General features: G+C 45.8%; 1 protein-coding gene and 1 pseudogene across 1 annotated transcript; one reads left to right on the top strand and one right to left on the bottom strand.

The window, feature by feature from the left end:
* The first annotated feature begins 2,083 nt into the window (after positions 1 to 2,083).
* Positions 2,084 to 14,227, top strand: UNG (uracil DNA glycosylase). Its single transcript, XM_012756583.3, has 7 exons — positions 2,084 to 2,305; positions 2,901 to 3,107; positions 4,046 to 4,141; positions 6,857 to 6,954; positions 7,611 to 7,699; positions 8,659 to 8,837; positions 13,072 to 14,227. Exons 1-7 carry the CDS (start codon positions 2,174 to 2,176, stop codon positions 13,210 to 13,212), a joined length of 942 nt encoding a protein of 313 aa, XP_012612037.1. The 5' UTR covers positions 2,084 to 2,173; the 3' UTR covers positions 13,213 to 14,227.
* LOC105866927 (proteasome subunit alpha type-6 pseudogene) lies at positions 12,216 to 12,865 on the bottom strand (annotated as a pseudogene).
* Positions 14,228 to 16,007: the final 1,780 nt, after the last annotated feature.

Here is a 16,007-nt window from a genome sequence, read left to right as displayed (position 1 = left end):
ATTAATTTCTATTTATAGTAGAGACAGGGTCTCGCTCTTGCTCAGGCTGGTTTCGAACTCCTGACCTCAAGCAATCTGCCCGCCTCGACCTCCCAGAGTGCTAGGATTACAGGCATGAGCCACTGAGCCTGGCCAGTAATGCACATTTTGACAAATGTACAATATTGTATGACCTACTACCACAATCAAGATTTAGAACTGTTCCATCACCCACAAAACTCCATCACCCACAAAACTCCTTCAGCCTATTAATTAACTCTCCCCCTCCCCTGGCCTCGGCAACCTATAGCCTTGCCTTTTCCAGAATTTCATATAAGTGGAATCATACGATATATAGCCTTTGTGTCTGAGTTCTTTCACTTAAGCACACTGCTTTTAAGATACATATTTTTTGCATCAGCTGTTTGTTCCTTTTTACCGTTGGGTAGTATTCCATCCCATGATCCACACAGTAGGCAGCACCACGTGCCAGTGGGGCTTTTGGATTGTTTCCAGTTTTAAGCAACCGTGAGTAAAATCGCTATAAACATTCATGTACAAGCTTTTGTGTGAATACAGCTTCTCGTTTCACTTGGGCAAATGCCGAGGAATGGGATGGCTGAGTCACATGGTAAGTGAACATTTAACTTTATACAAAACAGCTGAACTGTTTTTCAAAGTGTCTGTAAAAGCAAATGATTTTCAATTATGAGCTTCTCTCCCTTTTTGCATGTCTGCTCCTGTCCTAGGCACTGAGACACCAGCAACGAGAAGGATAATGCTCCCGCCCTTGCCCCGGTTACACTTTGGAGACAGAGACAGAACAAACAAGGAAAGAATAAATAAGACAATTTTATGTAGTATAACAGCTATAAATAGAGCGATGAGCTAGAAAGTGGGGTGGTAGGAGAAGGGAGTTCAGCCCGGACCTGATGGGGGACTGCGTGTGCAAGTGTGTGAAGGGGGGGACAAGCTGGGCGTGTCCAGCAAATGTTCTGGAAGTTGGATTCTGAAGTAGGGAAGGGAGATTTGGTCAGAGAAGAAAGCAGCCTTACAGGCTGGGTAAGAAGCTGGGGTTTTATTCTAAGCCTGTTTGGAAACCACAGAAGGGTTTTAACCCGATTGTCCTGATATCAAAAGATCCTGTTACCGAAAGCTCAGCCACTTGTCTACGAGGCCCAATCAGAAGAACAAGGACAAGTGGTTTGAGGAGAGGAAGGGAAGAGATATTTTTTTATTACTTTGCCAGCAAAGGAAAAGGATAGAGACTCCAGTCTGAAACCCCTTCATCCTCATAATGAGCAGAAATACAGAGCTTTTAAAGTATGGGTTCTCAGCTTCGGGCAATTATAGTTCAACAGTAGTAGGGGCTGGGCCATCTCCTGTTGCACAAATAACAAAAGACTTACCCTGCCCCTCCCAACCACTGGCCAGAGGCAGGGATGCAGGCTTTAGTTCTCAAAAAGGAATGCAGGATGTGTTAAAGAGACAGAAAATATTTTTGCCTCTTTTTTTTTCGGGCCATTCCATTACAATCCCTCCCTAGGAAAGAGAAGACCAGCTGGGATTGTCACCAGGAGATGGAAGGGCAGTAGTCGAATTCGGGATTTATTTTGGAGATAGAACCAAAAAAGAGCTAGGTGTATGGTGGGGGAAGGGGTGGCATAAGGCGGGGACATTTGGAGGGTGAATCAGGAGTTTAGCCTCCATGACCTCAATGAAAGTCTCCCCCAAACTTTATAGGTTAGGCAAAATGTTTGGCTGCTCTAAGCCTTAGCTGGTCTTCAGTAAAAAATAGGTTTTAAAACTTGGGTGAGATCATATACATAAGAGCTCAGCCAATACTATTATATTGCTCATTTCACTCCCATAACACACCTAAGGGGCAGGTACTTTTCTTTTTACAGCTAAGATGTGTTGGGACCTTCCAAAAGGCAGAGTTGGATCCAGTGGCCCAAATGAATGAAAGAGTAAGCCCCCGGCACCGTTGCAAGCCCCACCTCGCCCCGGGGGCGTTGCGCGGCTGCCCCTGCACTGCACATGCGCGCTGGGCGCTCCGCCGCCCCCTGCCCCCAGCAAAACCCCCCGCTCGGAGCATGCGCGGCCCGCTTGGCGCCAATTTCGGATCGCCACAGCCAGCGCACGCCTCGCTGGTCCCCGGGCGGCGCGTGTTCGCTCCCTCCTCGGCTCCGGGATGATCGGCCAGAAGACGCTCTACTCCTTCTTCTCCCCGAGCCCCGCTAGGAAGCGACGTTCCCGCAGCCCCGAGCCGGCCGGCCTGGGGACCGGCGTGGCGGCCTTAGCTGAGGAGAGCGGGGATGCGGCGGTGAGTCGCGGCGCAGACTGCTTCGGGCGCCGGGGGCGGGGGAGCCAGGGAGGAGGAGGGAAGCTGTGGGTCCCCCCCTGACCGAGGGGGTGCAAGAGCGCGCCGCCAACTCAGCAAGCCGAGGCGGTGTTCAAAACAGCCTCCACGTGTTCAAAATAGCCGCCGCGGTCCCTCAGCGGCCGCCATGCTGAGGGGCCAGCCAATGGGGACGAGCCTCGCGGTCCACCGCACCAATCGGCGCGCCCCGGGCCCGCCCCGCTCGGCTTGCTGCCCAATCAGAGGAGGGAGAGGGGTGGGATCCTGGCGGGGGGCGTTTTTGCCGCGAAATGCTCGCGTGGGGACGCGCTAGTGGCGGGCTCGGCGGGGGCGGGGCGCCTCCCGGCAGGGTCCCCTTTCCCCGCACCGTTTTAGTCCCAAACTGCAAATTTCCGGGCCGGGCTTAGCCCTGGGCTCCCAGTGTCCGGTTTTGCTCCGACCTGCTCGGCAAATGGGCACCTTGTGCCGCGGGCTGTTGGGTTTGGGCCGGAAGCTGCGGGCGCCTGGCAAAGGGCCGCTGCAGCAGCTCGTGACCCGCCTCTGCGGGGACCCCTTGCAGGCCAGCCCCGCCAAGAAGGCCCGGGCCGGGCAGGACGAGCCCGGCACGCCGCCCTCCTCGCCGCTGAGCCCCGAGCAGCTGGTCCGCATCCAGAGGAACAAGGCCGCGGCCCTGCTCAGGCTCGCGGCCCGCAACGTGCCCGTGGGCTTCGGTGAGAGTTGGAAGAAGCAACTCAGCGGAGAATTCGGGAAACCGTATTTTATAAAGGTAGGCGTGGAGGCCGCTGGCCCTTTGTCGTGTGAGCGCGGTAGCAGCCCGAGTCCGCGATTACAGGACATGGCTTCCGTGGGTTCCTGTTTTCTTTCCCTCCTTCAACGTCCTCTTCACGCAAAGGAGGTAAAACAAAGCCATGACCTTTTCAGTCCCAACTCTGGTTAGCGTTGTTAGACTGCGAGATATCACGGTTTTTTGGGGGTTTTTTTGAGACAGAGTCTCGATTTGTTGCCCAGGCTAGAGTGAGTGCCGTGGCGTCAGCCTAGCTCACAGCAACCTCAAACTCCTGGGCTCAAGCGATCCTCCTGCCTCAGCCTCCCGAGTAGCTGGGACTACAGGCATGCGCCACCACGCCCGGCTAATCTTTTCTATGTATATTATTTGGCCAATTAATTTCTTTATAGTAGAGACGGGGTCTCGCTCCTGCACAGGCTGGTTTCGAACTCCTGACCTTGAGCAATCCGCCCTCCTCCGCCTCCTAGAGAGCTAGGATTACAGGCGGGAGCCACCGCGCCCGGTCATATCACGGTTTCTTTCAAGCGTTTTGCTTTCCAGGAAATGCTGGCTTAATAAAACCACCAGCCTGAACTGAATGAAACCTGGTTTGGCCTTTAAGAAAAAAAAAAGTGTGTGTGGGGTGGCTTCCTCAGGAAATTAAAGCAGGGAATTGATGTGATTAAAGAACTGGAGGTGGGTGCAATTTTTGTTTTGTTTTAAAGAATTTGAATATTACCTGCTGCTTTGCTTCAGGAGAAAAAGAAAGTAAAAAAAAAATTGAATTTACTAAATATTTACCAAAAAATAAAGAATTTGAATATAAAATCCTTTTGGATTTTAGGTGGTGCTTCAAATAACTTGCATTAGCTTTCTTACTGAATTTGTATGGTTTCCAGTGAGAGTCTGATTTTAAGTCGAGTTTATCTTTAAATCAGCTAATGGGATTTGTTGCAGAAGAAAGAAAACATTACACCGTGTATCCACCTCCACACCAAGTCTTCACGTGGACCCAAATGTGTGACATAAGAGATGTAAGTACAAGTTATTAATGAATTCTGTCTGGGGAGGGAATCAAATACTGTGTCTTCCCAAAAATAAGACCTACCCATAAAATAAGCCCTAGCAGGATTTCTAAGCATTTGCGAAATATAAGCCCTACTCTGAAAATAAGACCTAGTGATGGGCGTGGCTGCGCAGCACGTCTGCACAACCCATGCATTTCGTCCCAGAGCAGTAAAGAAGACAAGCAGCCCTTCTCATCTGCCCCATCGTGACAGCTACTATTCCAGAGGTGACCGGAAAGGTGCGGGCACCCCCACCAACAAGATTGGCTCCTCATGAGGTCCTGGCCATCCTGTGCGTGCTGCAAGCTGAGGCTTTGAGGGGAAAGTCCCCTCAGTGAAGTGAGGAGCCGGACGTTCTGCTTTAGGTATTGTGTGTCCCCAGGGGGAAGAAGGAAAGCTGTGACTGCCATTTTACTATGATGATGTTCCAGAAGAAGACGACTTAATTATATTTGAATTGTAGATTGTTGTACTATACTTAAAAAAACACATCCCCTGAAAATAAGCCATAGGGTGTCGTCTTGAGGAAAACTAAATATAAGACACTATCTTATTTTGAGGGAAACACGGTAGTATATTTTAATTAGGAACACTGGAATTAAGCTGCAGTCCATAATTCAGTAGTAAACAAAACACTGAAATTGTGAGGTTTGACTGACTGTATCTCAGCCTGTCTTTTTTCTTATGAACATGTGCTATTCAGCAAACATGAAAGAGATATGTACATAGACCTAGTCTGTGTGCCTTCATTTCCAGTATTTAATCCTGAAACCAACCCCATACCAGCGTTAGGTATTATTGTGTGGTGATGAGGAAACTGAAACACGAAGCAGTTAGGTCTCTTTCAACTAGTTATAGTTGACCCCACCCTGACTTGACCACACTATCTTATAGTTGACATTTTAAAGCTCTTGACTTTTATCTGGCCTGAATAGTTTTGCTATCCTGTTAACAAATCTCTTTGCTTTAGTTCATCCTATATAACAGTTGCTGATTGGCTGCTCTGGTCAAATTAGTCTCCTGTTCAGATGCTTATCTGTGGCTTCAACACAGTATGAACTTAATAAATACCTGTTAAACAGGCATGGAATAGGTGAATAAACCATCTTGATAAGGCAGCCACACCTGATACTTAGATACTTTCACAATTTCATTTTAGAGCAAGAACTTAGAACTCCTTGGTTTTGGAATTAAATTCAGTTTAATTAAATTCAGTTTGCTCCTTATATGAGTGCCCTGTCCTCAATACCAGTGATCATACAGACAGGGAGGACTCAAAAGAATCAAACCTATGAGGATCGGATGGGCCAGCGGGCAGCTTTGCAGACGAGCATCCAGAGCCATGGCAGGTAGCTTGTTCACAGTGCTCCCTCCTCCAGGACCAGAGGTCACAGCTGGAAAGCTGCTCTACAGGGACAGGTTGCTTCATGCAGAGAATATGCTGGCAACAGTGTGAGTACCAAGAGGAGGCACGAGAGGTCCCCAAAAGCTTCCTGGTGATGGGATGTCTGGAGCTGGATTCTGAAGGATAAAGAGTATGTCAGCTGTGGAGGAAGATTCTAAGAAAGAACATGTGGGCAGGGCATGAGGAGGGAGATTGGATGGGCAAGCAAGCACCGGATCAAAAGGATGCACCAGCTAATACTTCAACACCTCCTGTGACAGGTGGCCTCATTACTCTTCATTGCTTCATTGCTTGCCACCTATTCCCATAGCCCTTTTGACCTGACTTCATTCTCTTCTGGCTCCTCCACCTGTTAGAGCAGTTGTCCCCAACCTTTTTGGCACCAGGGACTGGTTTCATGGAAGACAATTTTTACACCGATGGTGTGGTGGGGAAGAGCTCAGGTGGTGATGTGAGCCATGGGGCTTCACTCAGGCAGCAATGCGAGCGGCCCAGTTCCTTGCAGGCTGCAGCCCAGGGTTCAGAAGCCCAGTGTTAGAGCATGTAGGGGAACCGGCACTTTGCCAGTGTTGCTGGTTGGGAATGTGAATTGCTTCAACTCATTGAAAAGTAACTGAACACATCTCTATGATAAAGTTCAAAATCCACCTGTCCTTTGATCGGCATCTCCACTAGTGCAGATCTACGCCATAGAAGTAAAAGCAACAGTGTGTGAGGATATACATACTAGGATGTTTACTGCAATGTTTTTGTGATAGAAAACACTGGGAAACAAGCTGTCTGCCCGTGACTAGTGATTGAGCTCTCTGTTCTCTTGAAGGATGCCCGAAATGTGACATGAGAAATACAAGATGTGGGGTAATGAGTACAGTAACGTCAATTTTATGTATGTATATATAGGTAACTAAAAATGGTTAACTCAGGATGTGATAGGGGTGACCAGGAGATGGTAAGCCCTTTTGTATGTTTCTGGATGGTTCTGCTTGTGCCAAGGGCATGTTTACTTTTGTAATTTGAAAAATGAAGGGGATGAAAGCAAAATTGACCCCAAATTGTTTCAAACATTTGTCAGAAGGGGGTGGAGCAGTGCATTAGGGTAATTGAAGAATAATTTGGTAATGGGAAGTAATTGTGCTCAGTTACTCCGTTCTTGGGGTTCTCAGTGGATGAAGAACGGCTCCCTTCATTGTGTCCCTTTGTGTAGGTTATCAGTCTGCCAAGTGTTCATTTAGACTGCCTACACTACAGCATTAATTCTTGCCACCTGGTGTTCACAGGTAAAGGTGGTTATCCTGGGACAGGATCCATATCATGGACCCAATCAAGCTCACGGGCTCTGCTTTAGTGTTCAAAGACCTGTTCCACCTCCGCCCAGGTACAATTGCTTTACAAATGGCTCTGGTCCAATCGTGATAACTTCCCGAGGTGTACTTTGCGAATAACAGGTGGGACTATTTTGAGGAACTTTCGTTGGCCTTAGGAGCAGGATTTCTCAACCTCAGCCCTGCTGACATGTGGGGCTGAGTCACTCTTGTTGTGGGAGAGGGGAGCTGTCCTGTGTGTTGTAGGGTGTTGAGCAGCATCCTTGACCTCTACCCACTGGGTGCCAGAGGCACCCCAGCCCCCCGTTGGGACAATGAAATATTTCCAGATATTGCCAGAAGGAACAGAAGTTGGTTAAGAACTGCTGCTTTGGAAGATTTTATGTACATAAAATGTACATAAATATGGTAAATATATAAAAGTGTAACTGGGCATTAATGGGGATGGGTAAGTTGTAACTCCTGGGCTAATTACTTCTTCCAAAGTGCTATTCCTAAATCCAAGCACAGAGCAAAGGAAAGGTCTTTGGCAGATTACCTTATCAGAAGGTAAACCGGTGGTGCTTATCTCATTACTTGGCACCATGTGTTCCATTGTCCTTTCCAAAGGCTGGCTGTAACCTCTAATCTTTTCATATGTATCTTAGAGGTTACTGAGCTTTCAAAATTATACTTAATCTGTTTTCTTTTTCTTCCAACTTGCTTTTAGTTTGGAAAACATTTACAAAGAGCTGTCTACAGACATAGATGGTTTTGTTCATCCCGGCCATGGAGACCTGTCTGGGTGGGCCAAGCAAGGTAGACCAACTCGTGTGTGATGTACTTTGGACTGGGGCCCTCAGGCTTGTCTTCTCTGTCCTGCTCCTTAATATTTTTGAAAGGGCTGCCATGAAGAACTAATGAGCGCTAATAAAATGGCTAATTTATATAAGTAGAAAAAGTATGTAAGTTTTTATTTTGCAGCCAATGTTTTCTTTCATGTTTCAATTATAATTAGAAAGACAAATGTGTTCCTTGTTAATATTTAAAAAAATTTATCCACTTTACCTAACTCTGACCATTACAAAGGTGGGCTCACATAGTTTTTTAGGGGAGGCAGGGGACGCTTATTTGTTTGTATTGTAGAGATAAGGTCTCGCTCTGTTGCCCAGGCTAGAGTTCAGTGGTGTGATCATAGCTCACTGCAACCTTGAACTCCCAGGCTCAACCTTTTCTGGTTCAGCCTCCCAAGTAGCTGTGACTCCAAGCTCACATTGCTGTACTTGGCTAATTTATATTTTGTAGGGACAAGATCTTGCTATATTGCCCAGACTGACTGTTCATTTTGACACGTGGGTTGTACATGTGTGTGTTCATACCTATCTGGGAGACTTTTTTTGACACTCTACAACCAGGATAAAGAAAATATTTATTCTTTGGTTTCTTGCAGTTTGATTTTTGTTTCCATGAATCATTTTGGCCTATAGTGTTCCTGGGATGCCAATATCTCTTGGGATTTTTTTAAAACAATTCCTTCTGATGGGGGCATATAAGGCACGTCCACTGCAGCAAACTGGAAGAGGAGAATAAAATGCTCTCCGATCTTCTCACCTAAAGGTTGCAGCTGGTAGTGTTGTAATGCTTTCTTTGTAACCTATTTTCCTTTGGCCCACCTGTCAAGCATGTGGTTTCAGCATGTGTGTAACCCCTGTTGCTGGGTGGTTTAGCTGATGTGCCTGAGTCTACGTTTAACCTCTTTCCCCTGTGTGTGTTTATAGGCGTTCTTCTCCTCAATGCTGTCCTCACCGTGCGGGCCCATCAAGCCAATTCTCATAAGGAGAGAGGCTGGGAACAGTTTACCGATGCAGTTGTGTCCTGGCTAAATCAGAACTCGAATGGCCTTGTCTTCCTGCTATGGGGCTCTTATGCTCAGAAGAAGGGCAGTGCCATCGATAGGGTATGTTTACTTTAAACACTTAAAACAGTTTAGAGAATTCTAGGAATCCTCATGTGTGGTCCTAGAAGATACATGTCATAAAATAAATTTTATTTTCCCTTAAAACTTAGGGTTGAGTTTCCTATTGAAAACTGAGCTGAATTCAGACAAATTACAGGAATGATGATGAGTTATGTGTGAGGAAAGCAAATGGCCAACCTTAATGCAATTAGTAATGTAGACATGAACTTGTCACATACATAGAAGATACAGAGGTCCCTGGGTCACATTCATTTAACAAGTGATCCTACAAATAATGAAAAAGGCAAGTTTCTTCCTTCCAAGAAATCTGGGAGCATATAGAAAACACCAAGAATTCTACTTAATCACAAATTTAACTTCCTCATGAAACCACTACAGTCATTAAACCTGAAGTCTAATTGTGAACTCCCAACATGAGCAAACCAGTTGCTGCCCTTCCTGCATCCTCGCCCAGCCTGCTCCTTCTCTGTTCTTCCCCTTCATTTACTGAAGCACCTGTGTGCCTGGTTGTGGAAATCAGAGACCTAGACATCATCCTTGAATCCTTCCCGCCCATCAGAGAGGATGGTGGTCTGGAGTATCAGCAGGAGGTAATTGGTATATCAGAAATGGCAAATATATCGAACATGGGGCATGGAGTTCAACACTTTTCATGCACAACCTTAACTTTTGCAAAGCCTTTGCGGTAGCAATAACTTACTGTATGAACAACCTAAGATCTGACCTTATGGACCACTAAGATCTGATTAGTTGTATAAGAAAAGTGTGTGAGAGTCATTCTAATCTGTCCCTTAGGGAGTTTTATGGCTAGTAGAGCTCTTATTCAGCATATTGGTAATCTTTGTTATTAAACATGGTTCGGTCTAAAAGCAAACAGTTGTTAAAGTAGCTTGATCACTAAAATCAAATTGCCTGTCTCCAGCCCAGTGTCTCTCCTGAGATCTAGGTCTATAGCGTGCCTCCTTACCACTGTCCCGTAGGCACATCAAATTCAACATTTTCCAAACTAAATTTTCCCTTTACTCATCAGTCCCTGATTGAACTTTGTCCTCTCTCTACTCTCCAGCCATAAGGTACCACCATCTGCCCAGTTGTCCAACTAGAAATCCAGAACGCCATACCTGACACCTGCCTACTTCTTTCTCCTCCTTTCCCTACCACCACTTCCCCCTCACCTGCCCTTGTGTGATCACTTATATCTGTTCTTTCTTCCCCGTGGACTTGGTCAAGTCCATCCTCATAGCCTTGCTGGTCTAGGTCCTCATCTGATCTTGCCTGGAGAGTGCGGACACTTTTTCCCTGGAAAGCCTTGGCTCAGGCTGGCAGGCTGCTTTGGGGGGATGGCCCCCAGCCAGCCTTTCAACTGTGACTTGCCTCTTTTTCCTCTGGGCTCCAGGCTGAGATCCGCCTGTATTTTCTCACTGGCCCCACTTCTCTGCCTTTCTTTTTCTCTGCATATCCTGCTTCCTCTGCCCAGAATGTGGAGGTCCCTTTCTTCCTGGGAGGCTGATTAACTTACCCTTCAAAGCTCACCATAGCTGAAGCTCACAGGAAGGAGCCTGCACTGCCCAGAGGTGTGCTCAGCACGTGATATGCATTACTTCCTGTAATACTCTATCCCGTGACCTTCATTGTAACCTCATAAGATACTGTTACTCCCAATTTACACACAAAAACCCAAGCAGCTTTAGAGAGTTGCAGCAACTTCCACACGTTACGCAATCTACTGCACGGCAGAGCTGGGCCTCTGACCCAGGTAGTCTGGCTCTAGGCTCTGTGCTTTCAGCCATATTGGGCCACTTCACTTTAATTACCACCCTTGCTGGTCTGAGTCTCTGGAAGGTGGGGATGTTTTGAGAAACACTGATTTGTTTTTATTTTTTAAATTAAAAACAATTTTTAAAAAATTTTGAGACAGTCTTGCTCTGTTGCCCTGGCTAGAATGCAGTGGCATCATCATAGCTCACTGCAACCTCAAACTCCTGGGCTCAAGCAGTCCTCCCTCTTCAGCCTCCCAGAGTGCTAGGATCATAGGTGTGAGCTACCACACCTGGCCATTTTTGGTTTTTATATGCAGAAAAGAAGAAAAAAACAAAAATGGCCCACAATCTCCCTACTCACATAACTACAGTTGACCTTTAAAAAATCAAAGTACAGTCATGCAGTACATTTTGGTCAAAAACAGACCACATGTATGACAGTGGTCCTGTAAGATTCTGTTACCATATTTTTACCTTTTTTACGTTTTCATAATGCTTAGATACACAAATACTTCCGATTGTGTTAGAGGTGCCTATAGTAGTCAGTACAGTAACATATTGTACAGGTTTGTAGGAGCAATAGGCTAGAGCATACAGCTTGGGTGTGTGGTAAGTTATGCCATCTGGTGTGTAAGTACACTCTGATTACACAATGAAATCGCCTAATGATGCATTTCTCAGAGGAGATCTCATCAGACAATGCATGACTATTCCATTTTTATGGTGAGACTATTCAGGGTATAAGTAAGGTATTTTTTTTATTTAAGCCAATTCCATGACTGGGTTTATATTAGGTTCTAGCTGATAGCAGCAGTGTGCTACAGTGAGCTCCCTGATGTGAATAGATGGCCCCCAACTTACAAGGTTGGACTTTGGGGGATTTTTTAACTTTACAGTAGTAAAAGAGTGATAAGCATTCAGTGGAAACCATACTTCGAGTATCTCTCCAGCCATTCTGTTTCTCATTGTCAGTGCATTGAGTAAATCACATGAGAAATTCAACACTATTATAAAGTAGGTTTTGTGTTAGATTTTGCCCAACTATAGGGTAATGTTCTAAGCACCCTTGAGGTAGGCTAGGCGAAGCTGTGATTGTTAACAGGTCATTTAGATGTATTTAAATGCACTTTGAACTTAAGATATTTTCAACTTGGGGTGGGTTCATAACCCCACCGTAAGTGAGGCAGCACCTGTATACGTATCATGGTATCCTTCAGTAAATACAGTCTTAGCACAGTTGTTGCTAAGATGTGGGCACTTAAAAATTGCATAGATGTTGCCAAGTTGAAGGCTGAGACTGTTCCTCTTTGCATCTAAGAGCCTAGCCAAAGTAGTTGCTTGACAGATGGACTTGTATTCCAATACAAATGCTGAGTGCTCCACTTTGGAACATGGGAGAATTTAGAGAGGGCAAAGGGAAATTGCACAAGGTCTTAAAAGTGCAACAGCCATAGTCTTTTTTTTTTTTCCCCAAAAGGATTGTTTTTATTTATACAGAGTCCTACCACTTCACAGCTGTAGGTGTGGGAAAGGTTCCTTTCTCAATCCAGGGGCCTCCATAATGTTGATTTGTTGCCAAACACACAGGCAAGTGGCATTATGTATTTGGTAAACTAGTAACAATGTTTAATCTCTCTGCTAGAGCAACAAGGTGAGCATCAATCTCTGCTTCTGTAAGAATCCTGAATTTAGGATTTTCAACTGTAACTACTTCAGCTTCTATTTCTGAAGGTTTGAAATCAATTGATAGAACAGTAGACAGGCATATAATTGCAGTTTCTTCTGTCTGTTCAAATGTCCAATCAAATTTCTCTTCACTTTTTTTTTTCAAAGAAGATGGTTGACTCAGTTTGTTTAATTCCTTCCGCAGTGGCTTTAAACCCACAGTAGTAACCTGCAGGATCACACTTGTACACCTGAGGGCCTTGTTCTTCCTCTATATCAATTAAAATCATACAACAACCAAGAGGCCTCATTTCAGCATTCTGCATGTAGACCTGAGAAATGTCAGCAATTCTTTTACACAGCACGTCCACAGGAATCTCATAGCCATACTTGTATTTCCAATTAGCTGCCTCATAGCGTGTCCTCTGTACCTGGGATCTGCTGTCAGCTGTCATTCCTGTCATCACACAGCCAATGTTTTCGGTTATCTTGAATAAGTGAGTCACTGTGCTAGAATCCAGTAACGTATCAGGCACTTTCTTCTGTGTAACAATTACTGCACAGTCTTTCCCTCTGACAGCTACTGATGTGTAAGGCCACCCTAGTTAATAGCTTTAAAAGCATATTCTACTTGGTAGAGCCGGCCCTCGGGTGAAAACATGGTAATGTGGTGATCAAAACAGGCGCTGGAACCACGGGACGTATCGGTGCACACTTCAAGCACAGTATCTCCAGCCATAGTCTTTTTAAAAAGAAGAATCTCAAATCTGCCACCTTTTCTCTTCCAGAAGCGGCACCACGTACTGCAAACTGCTCATCCCTCCCCGCTGTCAGTGTATAGAGGCTTCTTTGGTTGTAGACATTTCTCTAAGACCAACGAGCTGCTGCAGAAGTCTGGCAAGAAGCCCATTGACTGGAAAGAGCTATGATCCTTGGCTGAGGGGTGGTCTGTCTCCATTGGTGGTTTCTGAGAAGCTGCTGTTGAAGTATTTGTCAGTTACAAAGCTGAATTGAAACTTTCCCTATTCTTTAAAACGCTGCATAAGGGAGAAAAGCTTCCAGAAAGCCGCCATGGCAGCTTTATCCATCCAGACACAGCAAAAACTACCCTTTGACCGAACATCTTTCTCTGCACTATGGCTTTAGTCTAAGGTGTGCACTATGAGGTCAGATTCTCCCACTCCCTTCTCTTAACCTTTAGGCTAAAGAGGGGAGATGTGCATCTTTTTGGGGCAGCCAATACTTTGGTGCCTGCTGCTACTTGTTTTTGCCTGGTAGGTTAGACATTCAGTTATAAGTGTTGGGGTATCTTGTTTTTGCTTAGAAGAGCCCCCCTATTCTCAGCCCAGCAGGCGTTCTAGCCTGGCCAGGTATACCACCCGCTTGATCTTTCAGGGTGCCCTCAGGCCCTTCCTGGAAGGAAGCATGAGGATGATTTGCAGGTTTCTAGGTATCTGGCCCAGAAATGAGAGGTCAATTCCCCGATTGTAGTAGAGGTGACGATTCCTAGGGAATACTCCTTGGTGATAGGGGCCAAGAGAAGTGGGCTGGATGTTATTTATCCTGTCATTTGGGTGTTTTTGGGAATAGGCAGTGAAAGTTGAACAAGGAAGAGGAAAAGGGGATTTTTTTTTTTTAAGTTAGGGGGTGGTTTGCTCCTAGGGTTATCCTGAGTTGGGTTTTTAAGGCAGCACAGACTGCCAAATGCTGTTTTTTATGGACTGAAATCACTTTGGGATATTTTTTTCTGCAACACTGGAAAATTTTAGTTTTTCAAAATAATATGCAGATATATATATTTTTTCAATCCTCTTTTAAGACAGTCTTTATTGAGTCTGTACCTCTCCATGCTTGATCTAGTCAGCGATGCTGTATTTGCTGTTGGTGGGGTTAAAGAGTTAACCCTGCAGCAAGTGAGTTTGTTAATAAAGATTGTTGACATTTTGCTTTGTGCAGTGTCCTTTGTGTGGCTGGGCTTGGCTGGGCTGTGTGGGGGCCTGGCTGTCCTCAGAAGCCCTTGGGCTGCCCTTGTACTTGGCGCCTGCTTGGCCCCCTGCCAAGGTCCCCTTGGTAACCATTGTCTGCAGGAAGGGCAGCCTCCCCAGCTCATCTTCCTCCCTGCCCCCTGCTCCTTAGCTGGAGCTGGGTCCCACCCCCTGCAGAAGCAGCACCCCTGAGACTCCAAAGAGGAAGAAGGTTCTGGCCTAAGGAAAGCATTTTTTGGCCATCTTGGTGTGCCCCTTGTGGGTACCTTCTGCCAAGCCCTGGGACAGTCAAGGGGAGCTTCCTGCATCCTCCCTCTTCCTAGACTCTTCTCTGGACATCTGGACTTCAGGTGTGGGACCGGGGCGCTAGACAACTCCCTGATGGCTTGCTGCCCTGCCGTACTTGGCCCAGGTAGCTGGGTGGACTGTTAGGATGAGAGGTGGGATCCCCCAGTGGCTGGTGAAGAAGCTACAAGTATCAGGAAGGGGGAAACAAGTGTGCTTTTCCTTTAATGGGCGAGAGAATGCATCCAGTGAGAGCTAAGGACGGGGCTGCGGAGAAGAAGCAGTATTTCCAAGCAAAACTCTCTGCGCCTGCCTTATCTGTGAAGAGAAGGGTTTGTGATTCCACGTTTTGTGATCAGCAGTCTTTCACAGAAGGCAGACGCATTGTCCTTATGTTTATCCTCTGGTAACTTTGGGGTGTTCTCCTGCACATGACAATGGACTGCCCTATCCCTGGGAGAAGTAAAGGGCTAATTTTTCTGTACCAGTTAACTTGTGACACTTCTCTCCCTACCCAGCACTGCCAGTAGGGGACAGCAGTGAACTGAGTTAACATAATTCAGAAAGCAAACAATAATTAATATTTGAGTTAAGAAAATTATATTGAAATTTAGAAGCTTAGTGACGCTTTAACTGGAACACAGAGAAGCATCTTAAATGGTCTATAACCCCTGCTAAAAAAAGATGCAGATTTAATCACTGATTCTTTAGAAACAAGGCAATTCATTTTGATTACTTCTTAGCTATGCGGTAGTAATTTTTTTTCACATTTAAAGTTTGCTATGATTCTAGCACTTGGTATGCAAAAATAGGTCGGGGGTGGCAAACTTTCTGTGAAGGGTCAGATGGTAAATAGTTTTTGCCATCTGGTTTCCATGGGAACTATTCAACTGCATTGTAGAAAAAGCAGCCGTGGGCAAAATGTACAACTGGATGAAGCTATGTTCCAATAAAACTTTATTTATGGACACTAAAATTTGAATTTAATATGACTTCCAAGTGTCATGAAATGTTTTTCTCCCCCAAGCATTTAACAAATGTAAAAACCAGTCCTGGCTTGGGAGCTATAGGAAAACAGGTGGTACAAGCCTCAGTTTACAGACCCTTGTGTCCTCCCGCTCTCTGGTGAGGTGGGAACAAAAAGAAAGCAACCAGTGGGTAGGCCTAAGAAAGAAATTTCACAGTGGAAGGAATGTTTAAGAGGGAATTGAAGAAAGTTTCCAGGCCAAGAAGAGGAGCAAGAGTATTCCACACAGAAGAGCCAGCCCACGCAAAGCCAGGCAGCTGGGGATCCAGATGCCGTGTGGGTCTGGAGATTCCACGTGGCACAATGTGGAAGGCTTGTAAGAGCCTGGCCAAAAATGATGCCTGTGTCCTCCCTTTCCAGGTAAGGAAAACAGTATCTGCTGAAGGCTTTCGGAATTCGTAACACAAACAAGTGAGGTGTTATGCAA

This window comes from Microcebus murinus, chromosome 22 (assembly GCF_040939455.1).
Source record: "Microcebus murinus isolate Inina chromosome 22, M.murinus_Inina_mat1.0, whole genome shotgun sequence".
NCBI classification, from domain to species: domain Eukaryota; kingdom Metazoa; phylum Chordata; class Mammalia; order Primates; family Cheirogaleidae; genus Microcebus; species Microcebus murinus.
Note: the sequence above shows the minus strand (reverse complement) of the source record. Positions and strands in the feature narration are given on the sequence as shown.

Coding starts and splice junctions, on each gene's coding strand:
- UNG (XM_012756583.3), top strand. CDS start 2,174: ATGATCGGCCAGAAGACGCTCTACTCCTTCTTCTCCCCGAGCCCCGCT. Junction 4,142..6,856: donor AAATGTGTGACATAAGAGAT/GTAAGTACAAGT, acceptor TGGTGTTCACAG/GTAAAGGTGGTTATCCTGGG. Junction 7,700..8,658: donor GTCTGGGTGGGCCAAGCAAG/GTAGACCAACTC, acceptor GTGTGTTTATAG/GCGTTCTTCTCCTCAATGCT.